The sequence below is a fragment of the Sarcophilus harrisii genome, chromosome 2 (genome assembly GCF_902635505.1).
Source record: "Sarcophilus harrisii chromosome 2, mSarHar1.11, whole genome shotgun sequence".
NCBI classification, from domain to species: domain Eukaryota; kingdom Metazoa; phylum Chordata; class Mammalia; order Dasyuromorphia; family Dasyuridae; genus Sarcophilus; species Sarcophilus harrisii.
This window is the reverse complement of record NC_045427.1, coordinates 75,144,226-75,171,051: the sequence shown is the minus strand read 5'-3', so window position 1 is coordinate 75,171,051 and position 26,826 is coordinate 75,144,226. Positions and strand designations below refer to the sequence as shown.

Sequence of the window (26,826 nt, the reverse complement as noted above, 5' to 3'; positions counted from 1 at the left end):
AATATTCCCTCTCTAAAGTGGTGGGGGGAGAAAGGGAAAATTTCTCAGGGTCTTCTGGCTTGATTGCTACTGAAAAATACTCCAGGGATTTATTTGGCAATGATTTCACTCAGGCCAACTCCTACTGCATCCCAGGATATGCCTCTTTAAAGAGCTGAGATTCATCCTTTCCTGTGGGCAAGTGAAGACCTCAAGTATTTTTCAATACCCCATCCTGGAAGCACAGTTTAATAGAGAAGAAACTTCAAATAGCAGAAAGAAACCAGAAATGGTGTTATTTCCATTTCCCAATCTTCAGTTCTCTCCTCAATTTAAAAAAAAAAAAAAAGGTTAGAATGGGTAGTTTCTCAATTTCCTTCCAGTTTTAACATTCCATAATTCTGTTTCTATTATAAAAGATCTTCCCACCAAAGCTGAGGTTTGTTTTGTTTAACTCTTCTTTAAATTCTCTTAGGAGTGATACTAGTTTATAATAGTACCAATATGAAGCTCTCTTTGACTTTGTGACCCTTACCAATTTTCCCTGTAATCAATCTTACAGCCTGAATCAATTTTTCTGTTTTTGATTTTTGTTTTTTGTTTTTTTTGTTTTTAAGAAAAGATTAAAAGAGAGAACTCCTCCATCTCTTGGCTCAGTTCTGCTCTTGGAATGGGTGACCTTGATTTTCCACAGAACTGTTTCTTTGTTATGTTGGAAAGATAAAATGTGGGGGGAGGGATCACCTGGAACCTCTCTTATTCCTCTGACATTCCAATGCCTAATCAAGACCTCCCAGGCCAAGAGAGCTTCTCCCTTTAGGCCAGCCACTATGGTGCCTCGCTTCCAGCAGATGGAACATGGAACTCAGTATTAGAGTCCGCAACATTTGGCAGAGCTTCTCTGTGTTGTTCTTCATAAAACTATAGATTTATTAATTTAATCCAGTTCCTGACAATTGTCGCCCTCATCCCAAAGTGCATCCCTGTGCCTTCTTCACCCCTCCTCCACAGCACATTCCAGGCTCTCTTGGCTTCCATTTTTAGATTCACTAATTAAAGACGCTAAGCTATTTTAAGGTTGCATTTGTTGTAGCTAGGTGTCTGGTTACCTTTGTGGAATGGATCTAACAAATTTTTGCCTTCCAGCCAAAGTAAGGTTTTTGGGGAGAATACATAATTTTGAACGAATCAGAATTGTGCTTCTCTCTCAGCTCAGTCCCCTGCTTCCAATGCTCTCCACTCACCTACAGCTCTTGATACCCAGTTAGCCAGGTGGCCTGAGGGTCTCAGGAGAAATTTGTTGGCGCTCCAGTTCACTCAGTCGCCCACAGGTGAATAAGGTTGCATCAATGGAGTTTATTTAAAGGACCAATCCATCTCATTTTTCCCAGCTTAAGTGACTAATGGCCTTTAAGACCTAAAGGAATTTTGCCTATACACCTGTTTTCCCTTCATGACCAATGAGTCTCTTACTTGAGTACCACCCATTTAGTGTAGCCCCGCCTTAGGTGTTTGTTGGGATGATAGGGAGGCTCTATGACCTTAGAAAATTGCTTCACTTCTTGTTATTATCTCATTAGTCAAACAAGAACAATGAGCTACATGTTTTCCAGGTACCTTCCAGTGCTGACATTCTGGATCTTAATCAGCAATTCAGTTCAGTTTGGCTCAGTTCAATAAGAGATAGCCTTAGTGGAATGGAAAGACTTTGTTTTGGGGAGAGGGGGGTCAGATAACTGGAAGTTCTGCTATTTGCTACCAGGTAGAGGGGTACGTGAGTAAACCACTGGATTTAGGAATCAGAAACTCTTGGGCCCAAATCCAGCCTCAGACACTTACTAACTGGGTGATCCTGAGCAAGGCAGTTACCTCTGTTTGCCTCAGTTCCTCCTCATTTACAAAATAAGCACTTCCTTCACAAGCTTATGGAGAAGACCGAATGAACCAGTACATCCAAAGCACAACCTTCCAGCGTGTGCACTATTATTATTGCTTATTGCTAGGGCAAGTCTCTTACAGAGGAGCAAACAGCCTCACCTCCCGCGGTTAAAGAAAGAGTGGCCAAACAAAGGAAGATATGGAGTGTGCAGGGGAAAGCACCATCAAGGAAGGCTTCTTGAAGGAGATGGTGGAAGGAGAGCTCACAGTGGGTATTAAAGGGCCGAGATTTATTCAGTTTGTCTAAAGAGAAGGGGGGAGGGCCTCAGCATTCAGACAGTCCCTGCTTTGGGCCCACCACTGGGCTGAGTACTTTTATCTCGTTTGTTCCTCATTTACCCTATGAGGTAAGTGGTGCCTTTATCCCCATTGTTTTTACACTTGAAGAAACTGAGGCAAGCAGAAGTTAAATTGACTTGTCCGGCACACAGCTAGTAAGTGTCTGAAGCCAGATTTGAACTCAGGTTTTCCTGGCTCCAGACCTAGTGCTCCATCTACTCTATCACCTTGCTGGATGTGGGGGAGCTAATATGATGATACCAGTGCTGAAAGGCCTCTGATGCCAGATTGTGGAGTGACTTGGATGCCAGGTAAAAGAAGTTTGGACTATTTGGGAGGCGGTAGGAAGTCATGGAAAATGTTTCAGCTGAGAAATGAAGCCAGCATGGCTAAAAAAGTGCCAAGTGTGAGTTTTCTCACTTGTAAAGTACAATATTTGTTTATTTTCACCTTCCCCAGGAAACAGTATGAACCCATCGAAAGCTAAGTGGTCTGTGGAATTATTCAGTTGCCTTGAATTCAACAGAAATTTATTAAAAACATGCCATATGCTAACCCTGTTCTCAGAACTGGCGACACAAAGGAATCATTTTCTTTCAGTAAAACATAGTATCCAGAAAGTCTTTAAGAGCTTTATTAAGTTTTAATAACCTAAAATTACTTTAAGACTTTCCAAGCACCCTGCCTAGACCTGGTGTTGACATACTTATGGCTGTGTTTGCTGTAGCCATCCATGGAGGATGGGTCAAAAGATAAGGGACGATGAGACATTAGCAAAGAAGGAGGACTTTCACACTCAGAGGGTTTCGTCTCCCTTCCTGTCTGAAATTCCCTCCAACTGGAAACTGAAATCGTGTGTGGAAGGATAGCTCAAGGAAATCTTCAGTTGCTGGAACTGGGCCAGCTGGCCTCAGGATGTGTTTTCCTTAGCTGTAGACCCTGGCCTGCCCCCCGGGCCCCTTAGCAGGACACTGGCTTCCCATAGCCCAGATTTGTGAAGCTGGCCAGCCTCCTGTCCCCACCATCCAGCAAGCAATTTCTAGGCAGACTGTGGAGCAGATGGTGCAGCGCTGGGGAGGCAGAATCTTTTTTTCGTCTATATTCATTAGGGCTCATCCCTTCCTGACTCTCTTTCAGAAGCATATTAACCACATGGAAATGTTCAAAAAAAATCATGTCACGTTTCCCCCAAACTTTTTATGGGCCATATTTTCGTTAGCTTGAATCACTGGCCGGTTACAGCATGGCTGAATGATAACAGCAGCACAACTTTGAGTTCATACACTGACTCTATGGTTTGCAAGCTCTGGTTTGCAGCCAGCTCAGAATTCCATGGAAGTCAGTTAAAAAAAAAAAAAAGTGGTCATGAATGAGTCTGGTTTTCTTGTTTAAGTTCATGACGGTACAAAAAGCAAGTTTTTCTTGGCCCAAGATGAGAAAAGAAATTCCTCCTTTCCTTTCTCCTTAGGTAGGTATTCTCTGCCAGTAAGGTCAATGAGATAGGTATGGTATATGTAATTTGTTTCTTCACAATTCAAACTTCTTGCTAGATTGATTAAAAAAAATAAACCAAAAAAAAGCAACTAACTCTTAATCTCTCACTTTTGTCAGAAGAGAGGGTGAATGTGAGTTTCCTACCCCAAAGTTCTCTTCTCTCCTCATACTGGTAGAGTCTTGGGGCTTTCTCATTTGCCTCTAGACTCCTCTGAGCCCTGTGTAGAAGGTTTGAGCAAAGACTTCATCTCATCTGACTTCAGGATGGATGTCTACAAACAGAAAAGTCAGCTATCCCATTCCACGTGAAGATTTCAATTATGTAAAGACTTCCCATTTGATCTAAGGAAAAATGGAATAATGTATATTCATAGTCCTATGCATAATCTTTGAGGAGAGAGAATTTCATAGATTTGTCATCCTGGCCTAGTGAAAATCACTGGCACATGCCTGAAATTCCAATTTTCCATGGCAGAATGGCTAAATAATGCCAGGGTTCAGAAAAACAAAACCAAAAAAACTGTCATTCTAATTCTCTTCCCTCTTGTCTCTCTCCTCCCCATAGCTTTGGAAGTTTGAAAAGGAAGCTGCAGATCAGTAGTCCTCTTCTTCACCTAAATGAGAAGTTCTAATCCAGGAGAGAACTTTTGATTTAGATGGTTGTTTTCTCCCCTTTACCCACAATGTGTTGAGTAAGGATCATTCTATAGTAAGTCAGGTCTCCCCAATGTGTGTTCATCCAGCCCTTATTGGATGGAATGATGGAAAACTTTCTATTTCTAGAGATACTCAACCCTACTTTGCACAATTTTAATTATTATAATTTAAATGTCTTATAGCTAGGAATCCTGTACATAACAAGTAATCAATTAATATTTGTGTGGATTTTGAATATTAGCTACAATAATTTGAGCCAATCATGAATTGTTTTTATGTAGGTACATTTTTCTATCCCTTTCATTACACCTAGTTCAATAAGTAAATGAACTTATCAATTAACGACCACTTTGACGATGTTTATAAATTCACTTAGTTGTATTCCCCTGAATGATAAATTCTCCTACAAGGCAATCTTTGTCTCACTAGAGAGTTTATACTGAGGAAGAGACCTTTGATCTATGGATGACTTCCAATGAGATAATACAGCTCAGAACATGGAAGACCTGAGGAACACAGGGCAGCTTGACTCAATATATGGCCATTCTGCTACATATACCTTTCCTGTCCCCGGTTAGTTACCTTCAAATACCCTATATTGGTAGTCTGTGGCCTACAAGACTGACTTTTTTCTGATATTTAAAGCCTTTCAGACATATGTCCCCGGTCCATACTTCTAGGTTTATTGATTACATGTTATTTCCCCGCATCCCATTTCCATGCCTTTGCACACATTGCCTTCCATACTCTCCGTCTTACCTTCACTTCTTGAAACTTGAAATTTGAACTCAAGTGCCAACCTCTTCAAGAGATTTCCCCGCCCTTCCCCCAGTCCTGAGTCTTCTCACGCATCCAAAGTAACTCTGTTTAATTTGTACATACTTCGTATTTAATGGTCTACATAGGCGGTGTTTCCATGAGTAGAATGTAAGCTCCCGGAGGGCAGGAACAGTTTAGTTTTTGCTTTTGGATCCCCAGACCCAAAGCACAGTACCTGGCACAGAGGAGATGACTAATCCATGCCTGTCGAATTAAATGGAATTAAATTAATTGTTGAAACAAATGCAGAGCAGTCCCTAAAGGCCCAAAGGTCTTGACCAGCAGGGCAGAGAATCAATCATAAAGCACCAGGCCTAATTCCTCCCTTTGTGAGATGGGTTGCAGCCGTGCTAAGCATGTCCCATTGTTTACTCTTCTCTGTACACAGATTATGAAGGAAGTGCGGAGAGCGTTGTGCAACGCGTCCACGGACGACAGCAAACTCTTGCTTCTCAGCGCGGTCGGAAGTGTGTTCTGTAGCGGCTTAGATTATTCCTACTTACTTGGCAGGTTGTCCACCGACAGAAGAAAGGAGAGTACCAGGATTGCAGAAGCTATAAGGTGACCCACACTGACCCTGCGCTCTGTCTGCCCTGGGCCTGAGGACCGGGGCTCGGGGGCACCTGAACAATGCATTCAGGTGATGGTTTAAGGGGATGCCATAGGAGGGGGGCTTGGTGACTTGCTTTTGTTTTTTGTTTTCCCTGTATAAATACCAGTTCATTCCCAGAGTGAAATGCTCATTTGTGTATCTATTCCAGTCCCTCTGCTCATCCATTTACAATTCTTCATTTTCAGATGAAAATAAAAAGCCTATGCTTTTAATTAATTAATTAGATTCTCAAGTTGATGGTGACTTTTATTCCCTGAGGGACCTCATTGAACTTCCCTTGTGTGTTTTGTTAATTGGAGATGCCCAAAAGATTTGGGAGTTCTGATTCATAGTCTGCTTGGCCCTGGGAAGGGCAGGGACCTGGAAGAACCTGTTCTACTGCTCATAGAACAGTCCTTTCTGCCTCCAGTGAAACCAGAATGAGTGAGTTATGAGTAGGGGCCAGTTGCTGTGTGTACAGAAAGACAATGGGAAGCTGTTTATCCTAACTGGGAGCTAAGAATTATATCTACATCTGCATTATAAAACAGTTCAGTACTATCAGCGCCAACTTATGGTCTCTGAATCATCAGTGAAATTATGATGTGATATGCTAAATAAAGACTGTTTGGTCAAGGTCAGTCCTGTACACATTGTATAGGCAAGTCCACCGGTTTTCCCCCACAGTTAGGGGAGGGAGAGCATCAGGTTCTCTGTAAAACTCAGGAGAGACAGGGAAATTCTGGTGATTGTGAGATTCCCCCAGTGTTTCCTGCCTTTGAAGGTTGGATCTCCATGTCCAATAACTGAAAATCCATTACCTGTTTTAGAGAAGTGATTCTGAAATATTCTCACCTGACATATTCTCACTATACCCATTCTAACCTTCTACTGGAGGGAATTTCCATAGAGCTAAAAGAGGATAAAATGGAAACTTTTTTGTTTCTTCAACTAGGCGAAAAGAGATGATGATGGGAAGGAAGAAATGATTTGTAAACTTCAAGTTGCAAAATATCTTAATGATTATCTAGACCAGTGCTTCTTAAACTTTTTCCATTTGTGACCCCTTTTTCCCTGAGAAGTTTTTTGTGACTCCGGGATATATAGATATATAAAATAGGTATACAAATCAAATACTAATAATAAATCATAATTTTGTGATTCCCACATACAGTTACAATATTCCATATGCAATAAAAAAACACACTTTAATAATCTGGTATCTAAACCAAGCCCATCCTGAAACCTGGACATTTTGTTATCTAACCCCTAGAGTCCATTTCTGTCTATTTCTAGAAGATTATCCCTTAATATGAATCTTTCTGTAATTTCTATTCATAGTTCATCCAAAGAAGTGAACAAAACAAATCAATTCTTGGTAATACATGAGAGTCATCAAATTTTTTATTTTTTATTTCCTAGCCCCTAGTTAAAAATTTTTGCTGATTGATTGATAACTATCATGTGCTCCTTTTTTTTTTTTTTTTTCTTTCTCAGACTAAACATCCTTAGTTTCTTAGTCTTTGTATGACATAGACTCTAGGTTGTCAATGACCCTCTTATAATTTGGTATATTGAGTAATAACAGATTTAAGTAAAGGTCACTTTGGTTTAAATCCTATTCTCTGACTTACTTCCCATGTAACCCTGGGCACAATATTTAGCCCCTTAGACCTGGAGTCCAGGTGTCAGGTAGTGAGGACTTAAACCAAAGTGGTGACTATAAGTGGGGAAAAGTAGATGTATTTAGGAGATCTTAAGATTAATAAGAGTATTATATAAGGTAAAGTCAAAAAAACCGCCAAGAATGAAACTCAAGTTGTAAGCCTGGGTGACTGGGGAGGATTTTGGTGCCTTTAATGGTGATAGAGAAATTAGGAAAAGAAGATTTTTAGGGAATAATGAGTTCTGTTTTAGACATGCATAGTTTGAGATGTCTACAAGACATCCACTTTGAGATGTTGAATAGGCAGTTGGTTGAGACTGGGAGGTCAGGAGAAAAGTTAGGGCCAGATAAATGAGTTCTGAAAAGTATGTACATGGTTATGATAAATGAATCCTCAGAAAGTGAAGAGACTCTCATGTAGTGTTCTGTTCTTTTCTAAAATATATGATCGTTCTCTCTGGGAAGCAGGTTTCTTGGGGAGGTTTCTGGAGGCAGCCTTAGTTTCAATTTAAAGTAATAATCACTTCGAACGTAGCCAGCTGTTAAAGTAGTTCTTTATTGTTTCTTCCAAAATAGCCCAGTTAGTTTTCTTGGTTCCAAGAGCTCTTGTTGCTAGCTTCAGCCTCTCTCTGAATCTTGGTTCTCAAACTGCAGATTAGCTTCTCAATCTCCCCACTCACTCTGTCAGTCTTCCAAAGTGATTCTGGCTCTAGCTCAACTCTGACATGTGGCTTCTTCTGAACTGACTCTGACTGACTGACTGAAGCTCTTTTTATGCTCGGTGTAAAAGGTTGACTCCTTCTCTGAGAGTGGGATTATGGGAGGTGTGAATTCCCAAAGGTACAAAGTTAACTTCGTGTATCTCCTGTACTTGTGAACTCCAATGTGTGAGCTCTAATGTGCAAACTCTTAAAGGTGCCAACCTAAGCACACAATTCCACTTAGTACCTTGTTCAAGTTCTGGCCCATAACATCTCTTTGTAGGATCAGATCAATCATACTGAACCGTGCTAAATTAGATAATTATTGTCTCTATCAACTCTAATGACTTAACAGTTTGTAAGGATTTCAACACTCTCATATAAAGGGAGAGGAGAGTTCCCTGCACTAATGCTTGGGGTAGGGTGTGACTTGGACTCAAGAAGAAATTGAGATTGCTCCAATTTGATATGAGACACCTTTTTTTTTTTGGCCCTCTCAGCCGCTTCTCTCCTCTGATGTCAGGGCTGGAGAGCAAAGCCTTCCATTATAGAGGGCTCAGAACTTTCCAGCTAAACTCTTTACTTTCCACCAATTGCTTTGCTCGGCAAATATCATCTGGTACTCTCTGGTAGCTGGGCCACTTCCCATCCCTCTTCCTTTTAAGCTCTGTTTTTCCTGTGGGATTGAAAGCTTCTTGAGGGTAGGGATTATCTTTCTTTTTCTTGTTTGTATTACTGATGCTTTGCAGTGTCTAGTACGTTGCAGGCACTCAAAACACGTTTCTTGACTATAATTATGAGAAGTAATAATCAGGCACATGGGAGGGGACCTAGAAGAGAGAAATGTCATGAAAACCTTGGGAACAGAGAGTATCTTAAAGAGGATGATGAAAAATGCTAAAGAAAGAAAGATGAGGAATGAGAAAAAGCCAGTACTTTTGGCAAGAGATCTTTGGTACCTTTAGAGTGAGGCAGTTTCAGTTGAAGGATGAGGTCAGAAATTAGATCTCATAGGATTCAGATAATAGTGTAAAGAAAGGAAATGTTGTCAGTTGATGGCTTTCTTAAGGAGTGTAATTATGAAAAGGAAGAGAGATGTAGGTTAATAGCTGATATGGATCAAAAGATGGAGGAGACATGTCCAAATGTATTTATAGATTAGTAACTTTTATTACATGGCATTGTATACATTCTTTTCCAGAATGGTTGAATTAATATCTCTATAGTCTCAAATTCCCTCCATAATTGGGAATTTCCATCTTTTGTCATTTTTGCCAAATTTGATACTATAAAGTGATATCCCAAAGTTGTTTCAATTTTAATTTCTCTAATTATGAGTGTTTTGAGCATTTTTTCATATAATTATTAATAATTTATTTATCTCTTCAAATGAGTTATCTTAATAATATTGAGCCTAGGTTAAGTACAGAGCTTCTTTTCAGCAGCAGAGTGGTCACTTGGTGCTGCCACAGCAGCTTGTGAAACAAAAAAATACAAAATGACTCTCAGCTATGTGCCCCATTCTGATTCTCCAGTGACAGGGTGACCTAAAATGGGGTTGAAAGTGCTAAGAATCACCATTTGTATACTTCCTCCAAACTTCACTTTGACTATTATTACTCTAAATGTGTTCAATGACCAACAATTGTGCAGATAAATGGAAGAACAGAATCACATCAATCTTTACGTCATCATTGTAAGTGAATCCAAAAGAATAAGGAAGTTACAGCCAAAGAAAAGATATCACAAGCAAAGAATCACTACACTCTTTGCAAGAATCTTCTCTGATTTCTTTGTTAACAGTCCATTCGTCATTGTTTATAGTACCATAGTATTCTAATATGCCATAATTATTTCAGTCATTCCCAATTGATGGGCATCTCATTAGTTTCCAGTCCTTTGCCTTTATAAGATCTGCTATGAATATTTTTTAATAAATGTAGAATACATTTATTTATTTGTTCCTTTTTCTTCATATTTTTTGTATATAAGCCCAGTAGAGTTGTTGATAGATAATAATAAAAGTTAGTGTTTACCTTCAGGTTGGCAAAGCTTTACAAATGTTTTATCCTCACAATGCTGGGGGGTGCTATTATTATTCCTGTTTACTGTCATTTGAATTGTAAGGAATAAAAAGATGTGTTAATTAAGGGAAAAGAATGAGAGATAATAAGTGGAAAATTCTCATCCTATATTGATATCCTTGTGCTGTGAGGAGAAATTAAAAATCCACCTACCATATGGAGTGGATCTCATGTGGTGAACTTATGTCAAGAAATGTACAATTTACATGGGGTGGAAAGTTATGGGTAAGTTGCTGTAAGAATTATTGAAGGGTATGTTCAAATCAATGAGATAACAGGTCCATTTGAGTATTTCCCTTAATTATTTATTCATATCTCTTAACTACTGGTGAATTCTCATCAATTTGTGACAATTCTGTGTACATAAGGAAAACATGAGTTGAGATCTAGATTCAAACACTAGCTGTGTGTTCCTGCATAAGTCACTTAATTTGTTTGTGACAGTTTCCTTAGCTACACAATGGGTATAAAAATAGCACCTGCCTCTTAGGGTTGTTGTGAGAATCAAATGAGATATTTGTGAAGTATTCCACATAGGTCCTGCTATTATTATTATTATTATTATTATATATTTTATACACACATATATTTGGATGTCAGACTTTTCATCAGAGATGTTTGATAAAAAGATATTGCTCCAACTGTAATTTCTTTTTTAATCTAGATGCATTTTCTTCACACAAAACCTTTTTCATAATCTAAAATTACCATAATCTAAATTATCTATTTTGTCATTTATAATTTTTAAAATCCCTTCTCTATTTGTTTTTATCTAATGATAGTTATGAAAGCTATAACCTTTTCTTATTGTTTATTTTTGAAACATATGAATACACAAAGGAGTTATAATCTTGTTAACAAGGGGAATTTATGGTGTAGAAGCCCCTATAAATTCATATTATCATTGACTTAATAGGTAAGTCCTAGGAATTCACTTGAGGCATGTAGAAAGAGATGAAATGCCTTGGCAAGGGAACACATTATTAAGTTGCAGAGGAGAAATTGGTAGCCAGGCTTTCCTGATTTTAAAATTCAGCACTCTATCCATTATTCCATTCTGCCTCTCATTATTTAAAAAAAAAATTAACATGACTCTTTATGTCATTTATCCATTGGGAATTTATTCTCAATGGGTGAGCCTTATTTTCTTCCAGACTGCTTTCCAGTTTTTTAGTAGTTCTTCTCAAATAGAAATTTACTTATCTAGTATTTCCTATCGAGTTTATTGAACACTGGGCAATTGTATTTGTTTCTGGGCCTTGCTTCCATTGACCTACTTTTATATTTTTTCAAACAAAATATTTTTATAGTTACTATTTTATAATATAATTTGAATTCTGATAATGTAAAGACTCTTCATTCTGAATTTTTATGATTTTACAAGAAATCTTTGACCTTTTTGAAAACTTTTCTAATGAATTTTAAAAATTTTTATCTAATTCTATAGACTATTCTTTTGAAAGTTTGATTATTATAAAGACAAATCTATGCCTGAATTATAAAGCTATCATTTTAAAATCATATTGGTGAACCAGTCATCAATATTTGTGTCTTCCTTAGTATAATAACAATAGTAATAATAATAATCATAATAGGTAACATTTGTATAGCACCTATTATATGCTAGACACTGCACAAATATTATTTTATTTGATCTTCCCAATAATCCTGGTAGGTACTATTTTTTATTCCCATTTTACAGATGAGGATGAAGACATTTTGGTAGTTGTATATTTTGTAATTTGTGACCAGCTTGGTAAGTTAAATTGTGGATAATTTATTTTATAGTTATTTTCATTAGAAATTCTCTTCCTCTTATAAGATATGGAGTTCTATATCTTCATTTGTTGTCATTATAATTATACAAATTGATAAACTTGGTAAAGTTTTAAATATATGAATGATCCCTTTATGAGGCATGAACATCGGGTCAAATTTTTAGCGAAGGCAAGAAACATGATTAAGCTCACCAAATATCAAGGAATTTCAGCAGTTTCTTCCTCCAGCAGCGAAACAGGCTCTTAAGGAGACAGAGATTTGCATCTGTAGCAAGGGACAACAAAAAGCAGAAAAGTGGAGAACAGAGATGGGAGAGATGTGGGAAGTGAGCTGAGAGGGACTGCTTCATTCCCTCTATGGGGACCATGTTATTCAAGAAATTAGACCAGTAGTAGACAGTAGATCCAGCAGGGAGCAGATTAAGACACACTGAGGAAAAAGAGAGATACAAATGAATACAGAAATATAGACACCCCAATGGGGAAGGTATTTTAAGGGACATAACCCCTCAAACAAGAGAGGAATCCCAGCTTTGAATCCAAAAATGGATTTCTTTGAACAAGGAATTGAGAATTTATCTTTTGACCTACATATATTCTCTATAATTAGAGACTACTCTCCCATTTACATATGTATAATAGTATTTTTAAAAGGATGTTTGTAAATTCTAAGTTCTAATTGTCATCTTGGTAAATGCCCTTTGCTAAAAAACAAAATCACAAACACAAACTAAAAACAAAACAAAAAATAAACAAAACAAGCAAAACAAAAAACCAGTCTATTCCATTCATGGATGGGAATCACATCAGTTGGGGCTCATGAATGATAGCACTAGGAACCTCTTGGGATGCTTGCTGAAAGCAGACAGTCTTCCCCCTGGGGAACATAACGTCAAAGAATGGGAGTTGGGAAAGTCATCCCAAGGGAGATACTAGACAATTTTTTCTTCTGGGTTTTTGTTTATTTTCTTGTTATGTACAGAAATGTGATGATTTTGATGGATTTATTTTGTATCCCATTACTTTATTCATGCTATTAATAATCTCAAATTGTTTTCTTGATTGATTCTCTAGAGTTTAAATAACTTTTCCTCCTCTTTGCCAACGTTTGTTCTTTAACTTCTCTACTATTATAGCTAATATTTCTAGTCCTATGCCAAATAATAGTGACTATTACTGCTTCACTTTGAGAATATTGGAAGAGCTTCCAGTTTTGCTTTATTTCAAATACTAATGCTTTTAAGTTTTAGGTAATTGCTTTGTATCATACTAAGAATCCTTGTCCTATCACATCTATGCTTTTTATAATTCTTCATATAAATGGGTATTGTATTTTATCAAAAGTTTTTTCTTCTTTCATTGATAAAATCTTGTCTTTTTTTGCTGTTTTTTGTTATTTTTATGATAACTCTAGTTTTCTTCCTCCTGGTGAACAATTGCTGCATTCTTCATATGAATCTAAATTGTTCATAATTAATTATTTTTAGATTTATTCCCAGAGTATCTTTACTAAAATTTTATTCAAAAGTTCTGAATACATATTCATTAGTGAAATCAGTCCATTATTTTCTTTTCCACTTTATAGCTCCCTGATTTGGGTACCTGAACTACATTTGTCTCATCAGAGGAGGGTGGTAGAATGCCTTCTTTTTCTGTTATTCAGAACAATTTATGTATCATAGGGATTAAATGCTCTTTATATGATTAATGGAACTCACCTATGGATCTGTTTGAACCAGGAATATTTTCCTTTTTGGTGGTTCATTTGGTGGTTCTTTTCTTTATGAATTTCCTCTTGTAAGTTTGAGTTGTTTAGAATATCTCTCTAATGTTTTCTTAATTTGGATATTATATATTTTGAAGCTAGTCATCCATTTCCCCTAAGTCTTCAATTTTGCTGACATATAATTAAGTATAATAACGTTTAATAACTTTCTCTTTTCTCTAGTCTGTTTGGACTTATTACATTCATTTTTCAAATTAACTAATGGTTTATCAATTTTGATACTGTTAAAAACAGTTCAGTTTTATTTCCTAATTCAAAAATTTTGTTTTAAGTTTGATTTTCAAATTTTCTTTTTTTTGTCCTTGTTTTAAAGTTAATTTGGTACTTTCTAGTTTTTAACTCACACAAGCAATTTATTAATCTTCTCTTTTGTTAAACTATCTTTTCAGAGAGATTAATTTTCCTCTAAGACACTTTAGCTGCATCCCATATATTTTGGTATGTTGTCCCACTGCTATCATTCTTTTAAAAATAATTATTTGTTCCGTGACTTGTTCTCTGACCCACTCATTATTTTGGATGTTATTACTTATTCTTCATTAAGTTTTATGCCTTTTGTTCATTTTCCCTTTGTGGAAAATGTAGACTATTTTTACTCTATTGTGGTCTTCAGAGGATTCAGTATTTTTCTCTTTATGCATTTATTTGGGATTTCTTAGTTACCGTTAGTTTTTGTTTTGTTTTGTTTTGTTTTTGACAGTGATATCAATGCTGAAAAATAAGAATACTTTCAAATAATCTTATTCAGAAATTATAATGGGTCCCTCAAATCTAATTTTTAAATGTTCCTTCTTTCCTTCTTATATACCTTTCTATATTAGATTTATTGAACTTTTAAAGAAGAAAACTAAAGTCACCCACAATTAGCTTCTATCAAGGTATTTTTGTATTTGAGTTAATCTTTCATTTTAATTATTATATATATATATCTATTTAGTAATGATTGTTCCCTTACATATTCATGTTGTTTATTTATCTGTGGTGCCTTTAAGCATAAGATAATTTCCCTGCTATTACCTTATCTCAAACTATGATTAAAACTTCTGCTTTTCTGAAATCATCGGCGACATAATACATTTGATCCCCAATATCTGGGTTCTGCTTCCTGTTTTTCCCCCACAACATCACCCTGTCTCTTAATCTGAATGACATTCATTTGTTATTTCCCCTTTCAAGAAGTACTAATTCAGATTTGTACTCTTCTGTACTCCTTGCCCTTCTATAACACTAGATTTCAATCACCTATTCATGAGCTTTGCATATAAATACTTTTTCACAAGGTGAGACTTTTAGAAGGCTGGAGCTTGCTGTCTCCTTTCCCAGTCTAGAAGAAGTGTGATTCCCACCTCAGACTCCCCAAGTCCCTTCCCTATCTCTTTGAAAAAAAATTGTCTCTTTAGATTCATTTCTAGAATACTTATTCAAAAAGAGGAGTGGGGAGAGTAGAATGTGGTATGATAGAATAGACACAGGATTTGTAGTTAGGATCCAAATGGAGTCTAGATTTTGCCACTCAATCGTCTCCACTCCCTGCCATTCTATCCCCATGAAACACTATCCCCCTATGAAACTCCCTCCCCTATCCAAAAAGTATTATTAAAAAGCTTTAGCAGAAAATCTCCAAGGGGCCTTCTTTAATATGTACATGAATCTTTTAACTTCTATTCTCCACTCCATTCAACTTTTAGCTTCCTAGGTTATTTCCATTCTGTTTTGTTTTGAATATCTAAATAAAATGAGATTTCTAATTAGAAATTGTTTGTCTTTTCCTTTGTTCATGAGGATATAGTATACTTCGGAATTCCTCCCTATCTTGTTCCCACAATTTCACCACTTATTTAAATAACCTTTGTCTGTGATGTTCTATTCTAGGAAATATTTTCAGTTCTCCCTTTCACTTTCTTATCCCCTCTTTCTTGTCCTTAATTTTTGTGATTTATCCATCTACACATACTTTCTCTTTGTTTCCAAAATATTCCTCAAAGTGAGAGTTAAAAAAAAAATAAATATTAGTCTTGTTCTTGAAATGTGTTAACACCAATTCATATCTTTAATCTTTTTATGCTTTGCATATTTGTTTACTTTTCTTAAATTTATTTTTTATGAATTTGCATGTCACCTCTGCCTCTTTTCAGTAGAAATGATTCATATTAATTCCTTTTGCTGAAATAAATCTTCTTTACCTGATGAATTAACTTAAATTTGCAGGATATTTTATAGTGTAAAGATTATTTAAAAGACAGGTTATTAAACAAAGGGGCAATTCCTTTGATTTTTGAAATATCATTTCAACCTTTCCTTTTATTTTCTGTGGACTGGAAATAATCTTGCATTTCTCAGACTGTTCTTTTTTTTAATTCAGAGGATGATAGCCCTTTTGGCTTTCTGCAATTGATGTAATGTTGAGGTTCTAGAGCTTCACTACAATATTTCTAGGTGAGTCATTTATTCCTATGTGACCTTAAGCAACTTCAACCTTATTAATCCTTGATCTTCATCTGTAAAATGAGAAGATTGAGAAATGATCTCTGAATTTATGCAGTTCTATGAATTTGGGGTTTCTATGACAGAGATGTAGGATTATTCATGTTTATACTTTATTCTCTCCTCTAGTGCTTCTTGGCAGTTATCTAGTATGATTTACTAAAATATGTTATTTGACTTTTTAATTTCATTAAATTTTTCTAGGGAACTAATAAATTTTGGATTATTTTGCTGGATTCTGTCTTAAAGATGAACTACTTTAGCTTAAAGAAATCTGAAGCAATTCCAATTTTATTTTCTTTCCTATTTGTTTTCTTGTATTTTCTTTCATATCTGCATTTTTGAATTCCAATCAAGAACTCAAAATTTTTTTTCAAGAGATTCAGTTTGAGCATTTCTTTATTATTTATTCTAAATTTCCTAGTTTTTGTTTGTCCTTTTGATATTTTTTCTTCAAAAGAGCCAATTTTCATCCTTATCTCTTCTTTCATGTTCTAAATCATTCTATATAAGCTCTTGAAGCCCTTTCTTGTGACTTTATTTTCCCTGTCTTTTGGGATTTTGGCATCATTTCCTTTTACTCTATATTATTTCCTAATTTTATTGCATCTTCTCCTTAGTTCTTTGTTTTTTTTTAGTCTATTTGTTTATTTTTCTAGGCAGTTTTCTCTTATGTTCTTTTTCCCCTGATCTTTTGTTGTTTGTTGAAATTAGTTTACTTTAGTTGGGCAAAGTTTTTTGCTATTTTGAGGTGATGGAAGGTAACTAAGCTTAGAATGAATCATCTTACTAGAAGCCATACAGAAGTCAGATAGCCCTAATTGCTAAGATATTTTTTCTTATAATGAACTAAAGCTACAACTTTACAACTTCCACTCATTTCTCATAATTCTCCCTTTCTAGGTCCAAGCAGAAAAATGATAATTTCTCTTCCACATGATGATATTTCAAACACTTAAAAAACATCTGTTATGTTTTTACTAAGTATCTTCTTATCAAGGATAAATATCTTCAGTTTTTTCAGTTATTCAAATAGTTGCATGTTCTTCAATCTCCCTGCCATCCTTGTCATCCAGGATTTAAATTAGTTTAATCACAACATTAGATGTCACAATTGTATACAGAATTGGATTTTAGTAATAGAGTAAGTAGGTAATTTTCTTTTAGTAGGATGACTACACTAGGACTTTGTTAGTAGGATGGGTAGAATAAGACTTTATTAGTAATATGGATAGGATAGGGCTCTGTTAGGAGGGATGGGCTAGCACTTTGTTAATTGGATAGGTAGGAGGAGGCTTTATCAGGACGGGTAAGAAAGGGCTTTGTTAGTAAGGGGACAGTATAGGGCTTTATAGGTAAAGTGTATAGAATAGAGTTCTGTTAGCATAAAATGTAGGTCAGATTTCTTTTTAGGTGTGTGGATATCAGGATTCTCTCACTAGGAAAGTTGAAATAAGATTTTATTTGTGGAATAGCTGAGATAAGACCCTATTCAGAAAAGTGTTATTCTTTTAACCAAATGTTCTTGACACCTGAAGAGAAATAGCCAGGTATATTTAGTTTTTTGAGATCTCCTTTACCTTAGGGTACTCTTTTGTAAACTATCCTTAGAAAGTGACCTAATCAGCACAACAAACTACAGGTAACATTGTGATCATTTTCTCTATTGATCACATTACTATTATATTGATTGATATATTGATATTGAACAGTAGATATTGAACAAATCAGGTATAAAGACAGAATAATATGTATAATTCAATGAATCCACAATTTATACTGACATTCACTAATTGCCTACCATATATAAAGCACCGGGAGGACAAAAATGAAATTCACACCTAGCCCCTGCCCTCAAGAAGCTCCCTTCTAATATAGTCGCAGATAGTTAAGTGCATGATGATTTGGAGAGAAAGTACTAATTGGAAAGGCTACTCATGGGAGATAGTACTGAGTTAACCGTGAAGAAACAAAAAGATTTCAAGAGGAAGTGTTAAGGAAGGAGTGCATATAAAACAATGAGTTCACAGAACACAAAATTGGCCAATTGGGATAGAGCATAGAAGGAACAGAAGAGAAGAATGTGGTATAAGGTTAAATGCACTGATGTATACACTTTCTCCATTGGTGCAGGTTGCAATCAATTTTTGTTTTCTCATCCTCTACATTTCACCCCATGTCTTTTCATAAATCTTCCATAGATGATCTATTCAACACAATGGAAGCCTCCATCTATTTTTCTAATATATTCCATTACTATAAGAATGTCTCTTGGGCTATTGATCTGTTACTTCTTGTTGTCATTATTGTACCAGCCCGTACCTTTTCCCGATTGCAACTGGAAATATATATATAAATATATATATTTCTATATGATATCTTTTATATCATGACTTGCATTCACATAATAATATAATACAATCTACTTAAATCTGCCAAATGTCTATCCATTGCTCTTTGTACCATCTATAATTTTTATTCTTCAGAGTGAATGTTCCATGGCTCATAGATACAGAAAATTAACAGAACATGATTGATAATAAAAAAAAAATATGTTTTTGCTTTAGTGAAGGATCATGTAATGTGATTTTCCAAATACATTCTAATCTACTTTCTTTTGAGCTTAAGTTATTGTCTATTTGCTTATCTAATTCATATGTATAGATGGACTAGTTCAATGGAGTACCCTTCCAACGTTATGACACAGCCTGGACAGTAGGCATTCTTCACTAATTTTTTTTTCCCCATGTGCATTGAGAGATTGTAGAACTCACAAAGAATGTGTATAAGAATATTATTTATACAATATTTTTTATAAATAGAAGTATCTGAAGCAACTTACTATCATCTATGGTAAATTTTATCTCTCATTTCCTCAGTGAGTGTTGTGTCACTTCTTTGTCAAGTACAATTTTCTCTATTTTATGTTTTGTTTAATGTTGATAATCAGAGGAACAAATAGCAATATGGTTGCATCTACCAAGAAATCTTGTATTATCATAGCATATATGTTTATGGGAAACACAGTTTTATAGAAGAACCTTTAGTAAGATGTTGCTTTAGCAACATAAATCTTCCATAGATGATCTATTCAACACAACTCCATGTATTTTCCTAATATATTCCATTACTATAAGAATGACTCTTGGACTATTGATCTGTTACTTCTTGTTGTCATTATTGCACCAACCCATACCCTTTCCCAATTGCAACTGTAAATATATATATGTTTCTATATGATATCATTTTTATATTATCAACAAAAATAAACAGTAGGAATCGTATATTTTCTACACATTGTAGCCGATTGTACAACCAGGAAGATAAAAGATTTCCCTTCTCATGTTGTCATTGAATATAACCTCAATACTTGGATAGCTCATTCTCATCAAACTTTTAGAGGTGACAAAGTAAATATGTTATTAGTGTTCCTTTGGTCATTATTTTTTAAGTAGTAAATTAGGATTTTCTTTAGTCATTAAATATCTTCCCTTCTTTCAAATATCTTGAACATCTATCTTGCAAAGCTTTCAAAATTATATTGTTTATAGCATGGATTTCTTCAGTGTTTACTTTATGTGTCCCAGCTGTTCTAATCTTCGTAATCTTTTCAATATCTTTTCTATACCAGAGTCAGAAGTGTTAAGAGTCCAAAAGTAGTGCATCTATGGTCACTTATGATGAAACTAATTTCTTTTTTAAATTTAACTTATTCTTGGTTACATTTTAGGGTATGGACTGTCTCCCTTCATCTCTCCCTACCTCGCATTTAGAAAGCCACCATTTGACACAGATTTATAAATATATGTAAAACTATATTATGCATACTTTTCTTTATCAGTTCTTTCTCTGAAGGTGGATGTTATCTTCTTTCATAGATCTTTTGTACTTGATTTGAGTATTTATAATGCTATAATAACTTGTTCATTCACAATTATTCTTCAAACAACATTGCTGTTTTTGTATACAATGTTCTCTTGGTTCTGGTCATTTCACTATTCATGATTTCATTCAAATCTCTTCATGTTTTTCTAAAACCAATTAGTTCATCATTTCTTATAGCACAGTAGTATTCCATCACAATCTTATATTACAACTTGTTTAGCCATTCCCTATTTTATGGGCATCCTCTCAATTTCCTATTCTTTACCATAAATATTTTAGAGTATATAGGTTCATTTCCTTTTTCCCTGGTCATCTTGGGAAACATATCTAATAACAGTACTGCTAGATCTAAGGGTATATACAAAGTTTTATGACTCTTTGGGCATAATTCCAGATTGTTAGATTATCATACTTCTCAGAAAATTGGGGATTCTGATTCATTTGAAACAAAAACCACAGGTATTTATTTTCTCTAAGTTCTACTTTGTTGCCTTACTATGGTACAGAGACTTTGGGTTCTCAAAGTTTATTTCAGAAGGTTCAATTTTTGGAAGGTCCAGTTAAGTTAGAAAGGCTTTAAAGATGAGCCTGGTGAAAGACTGTGTTTTTCTGAGCTGAGGACCACCCTTGCTGATTTCAAAGATACCCCACATTAGCCTTGGTCTCAGAAACTTACTAGCTATGAGACTCTAGGCAAATTACTCAACCCTCATCTACCACATTTTCTTCAACTGTAAATTGGGAATAATTGACTTCCTAGAGTTACAGTGAAGATCAAATGAGACCTTTGCAAATCTCAGAAGAACTATATAAAAGCCAGCTGTTAATATTTGTTGGATTAGCTAGTCTACATTTAAAAAATAATTATAGCTTTTTATTTTCAAAACATGTACAAGGAAAGTTTTCAACATTTACTCTTGTAAAATCTTGTGTTCAAAATTTTTTCTCCCTCCCTCTCTCCCCTAGACAGCAAGTAATCCAATATAGATTAAACATGTGCAATTCTTCTAAAAATATTCCACATTTATCATGTTGCACAAGTCAAAAGGGGAAAAATGAGGGGAAAAAACAAGCAAACAAACAACAACAATAATAAAGGTTAAAACACTATTCTTAGATCCATATTCAGTCCCTGTAGTCCTTTGTCTGGACGCAGATGGCTCACCCCATAACAAGTCTATTGGAATTGCCTTAAAATCACCTCATTATTGAAAAAAGTCACGTCCATAACCGTTGATCATCATGTAATCTTGCTGAGGCTGTGTACAGTGTTATCTTGGTTCCACTCACTTCACTTAGCATCAGTTCATCATTTATAATGGGCCTTACCGAAAGATTGAGTTGCTCTGGCTCCATCACTTGCTTTGGGACCAATAGGTCAGAGCCTAGTAGTCCATATTAGAGCAAAATGTTGAGTTGGCTTTGATTTTTTTCTCTTTTTGAATAATTCCTCAGGCCACTTCCTTATGAGCATGCAGCTTCCTTTTATCATTCCCAGGTTAGTGCTGTTGGTGCTCATGGCATAATAGGCCCCAAAATAGCCAAGTTGTAGAAAGTTTCCCCACATAACCAAGTGCTTCTACCTGGATTTAGTCCTCTCTCTATGTCTCCCTTTCGGGCTAAGACTTCCCACGGTCCAGCTTGTTTCTGGAATGTGAGATTTTCATTGCCAAAAAGGAACCTTGATTTCATTCTGGTATATCAAGAGGAAAACATGTGGGTGACTTAGGGTTTGGGCAATGAAGAAGAGTTGGTGAAAAAAAAAAGTCATCCAATTGTGACATGCTGAGGTTTATAGATGACATATTCTGCTTGCTTTGGGAAAGCTGAGTATTAAAAACTGGTCTTTTAAGACCAGGAAATAGAGAGACGTGTCTGGAAGTTTAGGATTTCCATGATTTATGAGCACATGATTTAAGAGTGAGGAAAGGAAGGGATATGAAAAGAAGCACACAGAAAGGTAGATGGATGGATAGATAGACAGTGATAGGTAGGTAGATAGACAGATGATAGGTAGATGAATGGATGGAATAAATAATTACATAGATAGACAAACAGACAGACAGATAGATGAGATAGATAGATGGATGGATGCCTCTTTGAGCATAATTCCAGATTCTTAGATTATCATACTTCTCAGAAAATTGGAGATTCTGATTCATTTGAAATAAAAACCACAGGTTTTTGGATGGATGGATGAGTGGATGAATGGATAGATAGATAGATAGATAGATAGACAGACAGACAGACACATACATAGATACATAGACAGGTGCTTGTTGAATATTGTGTGCCAGGCAATATGCTAATAGCTGAAAAAACAAATTCAAACAATCAGGACAACCCCTGCCTTCAAGGAATTTACATACTTAGGAAGGAAAGACAGTTGGAAGGGGAGGAAATATAAATAACAATTTAGAATGGAGATGGCCATGAAATGTATGGAGATTTAATTTTGGTCAGAAAAAGGGAAAAAGTCACTTAACAGAGCCCGGCATTTCATGAACAGAGTATAACATTCTGACTAGAGGAAGATAGGGGTTATGGCGAGAAGAGAGACAGCACATTATGGGGAAGAGACAGCAGCAGACATTGGACCAAATGAACTCTTTCCATTCTCTTCCAACTTTGACGTTCTATGAGTCCTTGATCCAAGGCCTAGCCTTTTTTAATGGTCTTGATTCAATGTGGCCTTTTACAATGTTACAGTCTTTCTTTGATGCCTTATCATGGTGTGAAGGTAACCTTGGGTTCTCAGACTCTTTGCCAGCAGAACTTGAGCTCTGGCAGACCTTGTTAAGCTGGACGTGCTTCAAGTGCAGTCCAGTGATGGATTATGTGTCGGCTGTTGGAAGAACAGCTTAGCTAAATATGGAGAGGCTCCTTGCCACATGGTTATCTCCCAGAGGATTAAATTTTTGGTCACAATTCCTAGTGAACATTATTAGGTAAAGGAGGAGGAGTGATTTGCATTGGTGGAGATATTTTCCACATCAACTACATCTGGATTTTTGAAGCAACCAGCTTCAGAAGCATGTCTATCAGTAGAAAAGCCTTATTTTTAGGGTTTAACCATCAGGCTTTTAGAATGTGCTCCACCCAGGAGGCATTTCCTAATGTCAGGTCTATAGTGTTAGAGGGAAAGGCAAGAATATGTGCCAGGTGTTAAATCAGAACTGAGTCCCTTCCTAGAGCCAGTGCTATGTCCAAACAGGAGTCCTCTGTCTACGAGCTGAGGTTCAGAGACCTGCCTCATTCAAAAATAATACTTCCTTACGCTTTTGAAACTTTCCTTCCAAGCTCTAAAAACCTGGTCCAAAGAGTTCTCTTTCCAGGCAGGTCAGCCTTCCTCAGAATTCTACCTGGATAGAACCCAAAACAAAGGCTAAATAGAAAAAAGGTGTGCTTGATGGTGTCAAAGATTAATCCTGTGGCATCAGGCAGGTCTGTGACAATGTGGGCCATAGTTAATGTCAGGGTGAGGATTACTCTTTGTATGTATAGAATACAAGCCAAGTGTGTCACAGAACATCCTGGCCCACCTGGCCATCAATGTAGCCGCAGTGATTTTTTTTTTCCTAATGCAGTATTGTGACTTTTTTCCTTTATCTTTTATATTCTCAGCAGCCTAATTTTTTATATATCTATATATGTGTGTGTGCTTTAATCTGCTGCTTGCAATGAAAGAAGAAAATGGGATGTTCTGCACACAAGTGAATGGTGCATCGAGTGGTAGTGGTCCAAACCACAGGTTGGTTTCTATATTGTTGAATGGAATTGAAATGGTTGGAAATATTACTGAAAAGAAATAGACTTTTATTAACAGCCTGCTAACAATTTTAATAACACTTATTTGTATATAACTGAAGGACCTATGAGAATTGGTCAAAAGCCCCTAGATATGATGGAGTGTACCCATCTTTGTGGCTATAGTCTGCACCCTATTTAGTGTCATCCCCATTCTTTAAAATGACGCCATGTGCTCTGTGTATGTGTGTGTGTTACACTCAGAGACAGAGGTCTTTGGCCCAGGGCAGAGCCATTTTCTCAACCGGGGAAGGGGGGGAAGACAGTATTGTTAAGCAAAATGTTGAGCTTTGTGATTTTCTGTGTCCTTAAACTACTCAGTGGCTACTCTACACTATTTATCAGCCCAGTGGGTTCCATCATTTTCATTGATTTCCACTCTTTTAACTAGTTTTCTCTTTTTAGTGTCTTAGTGTATCTGCTATTATTTACTTTTAACCCCTATTCTAGGAATCTTAGACACTAAACAGTTTTATTGACAGAATCTCACTCAAAAATTTATTCCCTTGATTTCTTTATCATTCCCCAAATCATGTACACAAAAAAATCTAGCCAGTGTGACCATATGGGTGCTAACATATCCAAAGTTCTCTCGGTGTATACATACCTACAGATACTAGGTACAGGCCCCAGATTGTGGTCCATGTCATAAAATATAGTTGTTTGCAACTCATTTTAGGAAATACATTATTAAACTGGAGAGGCTGGTGAATGAGTTAGAGACCCTGGCAGTATAGGAATTGAAGAGACTGGGGATGCTTGACCTAAAAAATAACTTTTTAGGATTTTTAAATAGATGAAGAGCTAGTTTATGTAAGAGAGATTAACTCCATTCTGCTTGACCTCAGGGAATGGGGCTACAGTAATAAATAGAAATTGCCAAAATGAGGAGTTTGACTCAATGCAAGGAAGAATTTTCTCAAGATTTGACTGAGCTAGCAATGGAATACAATGCCAGGCAAGCCTAATTAAAATTATCAAGTAAAGATTAGCTGATTTGGCATATAATTGGTATAGGAGATCCTGGTATAGGAGTGGAGATTAGGAATAATCTCTAAGGTTTCTTCTGATTCTGGTGCACCATGATTCTCTGCTTAATACACAAAAATATGGAATCAAACACAGCATGACTGAGGAATAGTGAATGCTTGTTTTTTTTTTCCTTCTGAGACATTTACATAATGATAATCACTTGCTCACTAAAAAAGTGTTTCTACAAATTGCTTTTTAATGACACTATGAACTGGGAAATCAAATAAACATCCCTTTGGAAATTAAGTCATCAAAGAATTTTATCATTGGAAGGATTTTTGGAGGTCATTTAGCCTAGGCTTCTGTCCAATTCATAGATCTCTCTAACAAAGTCATCTAGCCTCTGCTCAAATTCTTCAACTAATTGGATGCTACTTACATATTAAAGAAGCTCATTTTGGTCTAGGGCACATCAGTCAACTGATAGATGGACCAGTCCACAAGCATATATTAAGCATCTGTTATGTGCTGAAGGCAGCTAGGAGATAAGTAAATAAAGTGCTGGGTCTGGAATCAAGAAGATCCAATTTAAATGTGACTTTAGATGCTAGCTGTGTGACCCTGGGCAAGTCACTTAGCCCTACTTGCCTCAGTATCCTCATCTATAAAATGAGCTGGAGAAGGAAATGATAATCAACTCTAGTGTTTTTGCCAAGAAAACCCCAGACCAAAACAACTAAATAGCAGAGAAAAAAATCCACATTTTTAGAGCCAAAAAAATTACTAAATAGCAGCAAATTATGTACAAGGTATTATGCTGTGTTTGAAGATAGAAAGAAGGAACTATTGACCTTGAGTGTCTTAACTTTATTTATTTAATAATTTTCCTGTTACCTTCAAAACAAAACAAAAAATTTACATTTATTTTTAAAATTTTGAGTTCTAGATTCTCTCCTTTGTCCCCACCCACAATTAAGAAAATTATAAAGTTAAGTGTCTTAACTGTTAAGAAATTTTTGAAGGAGAATGTGCGTTTCTGTGACTCCTTTCCAGAGTTCTGCCCTCTGAGGCCAAGCAGAACAAGTCAAAAACAACTATTACGTCCCCCCAAGGTCTTTTCTTCTAAGTCACATATCTCAGATCATTCGCCAGTCTTTTTATAGCATAGTTTGAGTTCCTTCCCTACCCCAACTGTCCTGTGGGCCTGTTCTGGCTCATCAGTGTCTGACTTCAGACAGAGCGGAGGACAGTGGGACTGTTGCTTCCCTCACTCTGGTTCTGTTAATGCTGCTGAAAAGGGGTACAGATAGTTCATAGCTCAGTAAAAGCCCCAGATCTTTCATTCTCTCTCTCCTGAGGGCTTCCATCCCCTCAGGAGTCCTAGAGAAAGCCGAGGATCCTGCAGTATTCTCGTTTAATTATAGGTGGCAGGGGTACCTACCACAGGTAGAAGTAGGTCACAGTCAAATTTCATCTCTCTAAGATTATCATCTTTTAAAAATTTTTTTTTTATTTTAGGGATTTTGTGAGAGCTTTTATCCAGTTTAAGAAGCCAATTGTGGTTGCTATTAATGGGCCTGCCCTGGGGCTGGGCGCATCCATCCTGCCGCTCTGCGACATCGTTTGGGCCAGTGAGAAGGCCTGGTTTCAAACACCGTATGCAACCATACGTCTCACCCCTGCCGGATGCTCCTCATATACATTCCCACAAATCCTCGGTGTTGCTCTGGTAAGAATACTTGTTGTTTTGGGTTTTTTTAAATTGTTTTCATGATCTTTGACTTCCCTGATTGTTTTTTAAAAATCCCTGTTCATTATTGATTGATTGATATTGGTCAACTGTTAGACATGGCATCAGGAAGGACTGAATTCAGATCCTCCTGCAGACACTGAATAGATATGTGA

General features: G+C 36.1%; 1 protein-coding gene across 1 annotated transcript in view; it reads left to right on the top strand.

Moving 5' to 3' along the window:
- CDYL2 (chromodomain Y like 2) overlaps nt 1-26,826 on the top strand; it is a 241,129-nt gene that overhangs the window by 195,641 nt on the left and 18,662 nt on the right. Inside the window, exons 4-5 of the mRNA XM_031950348.1 lie at nt 5,555-5,727; nt 26,440-26,650. Of these exons, the coding sequence (XP_031806208.1) occupies nt 5,555-5,727; nt 26,440-26,650 (384 nt within the window). The remainder of the gene's footprint in view (nt 1-5,554; nt 5,728-26,439; nt 26,651-26,826) is intronic.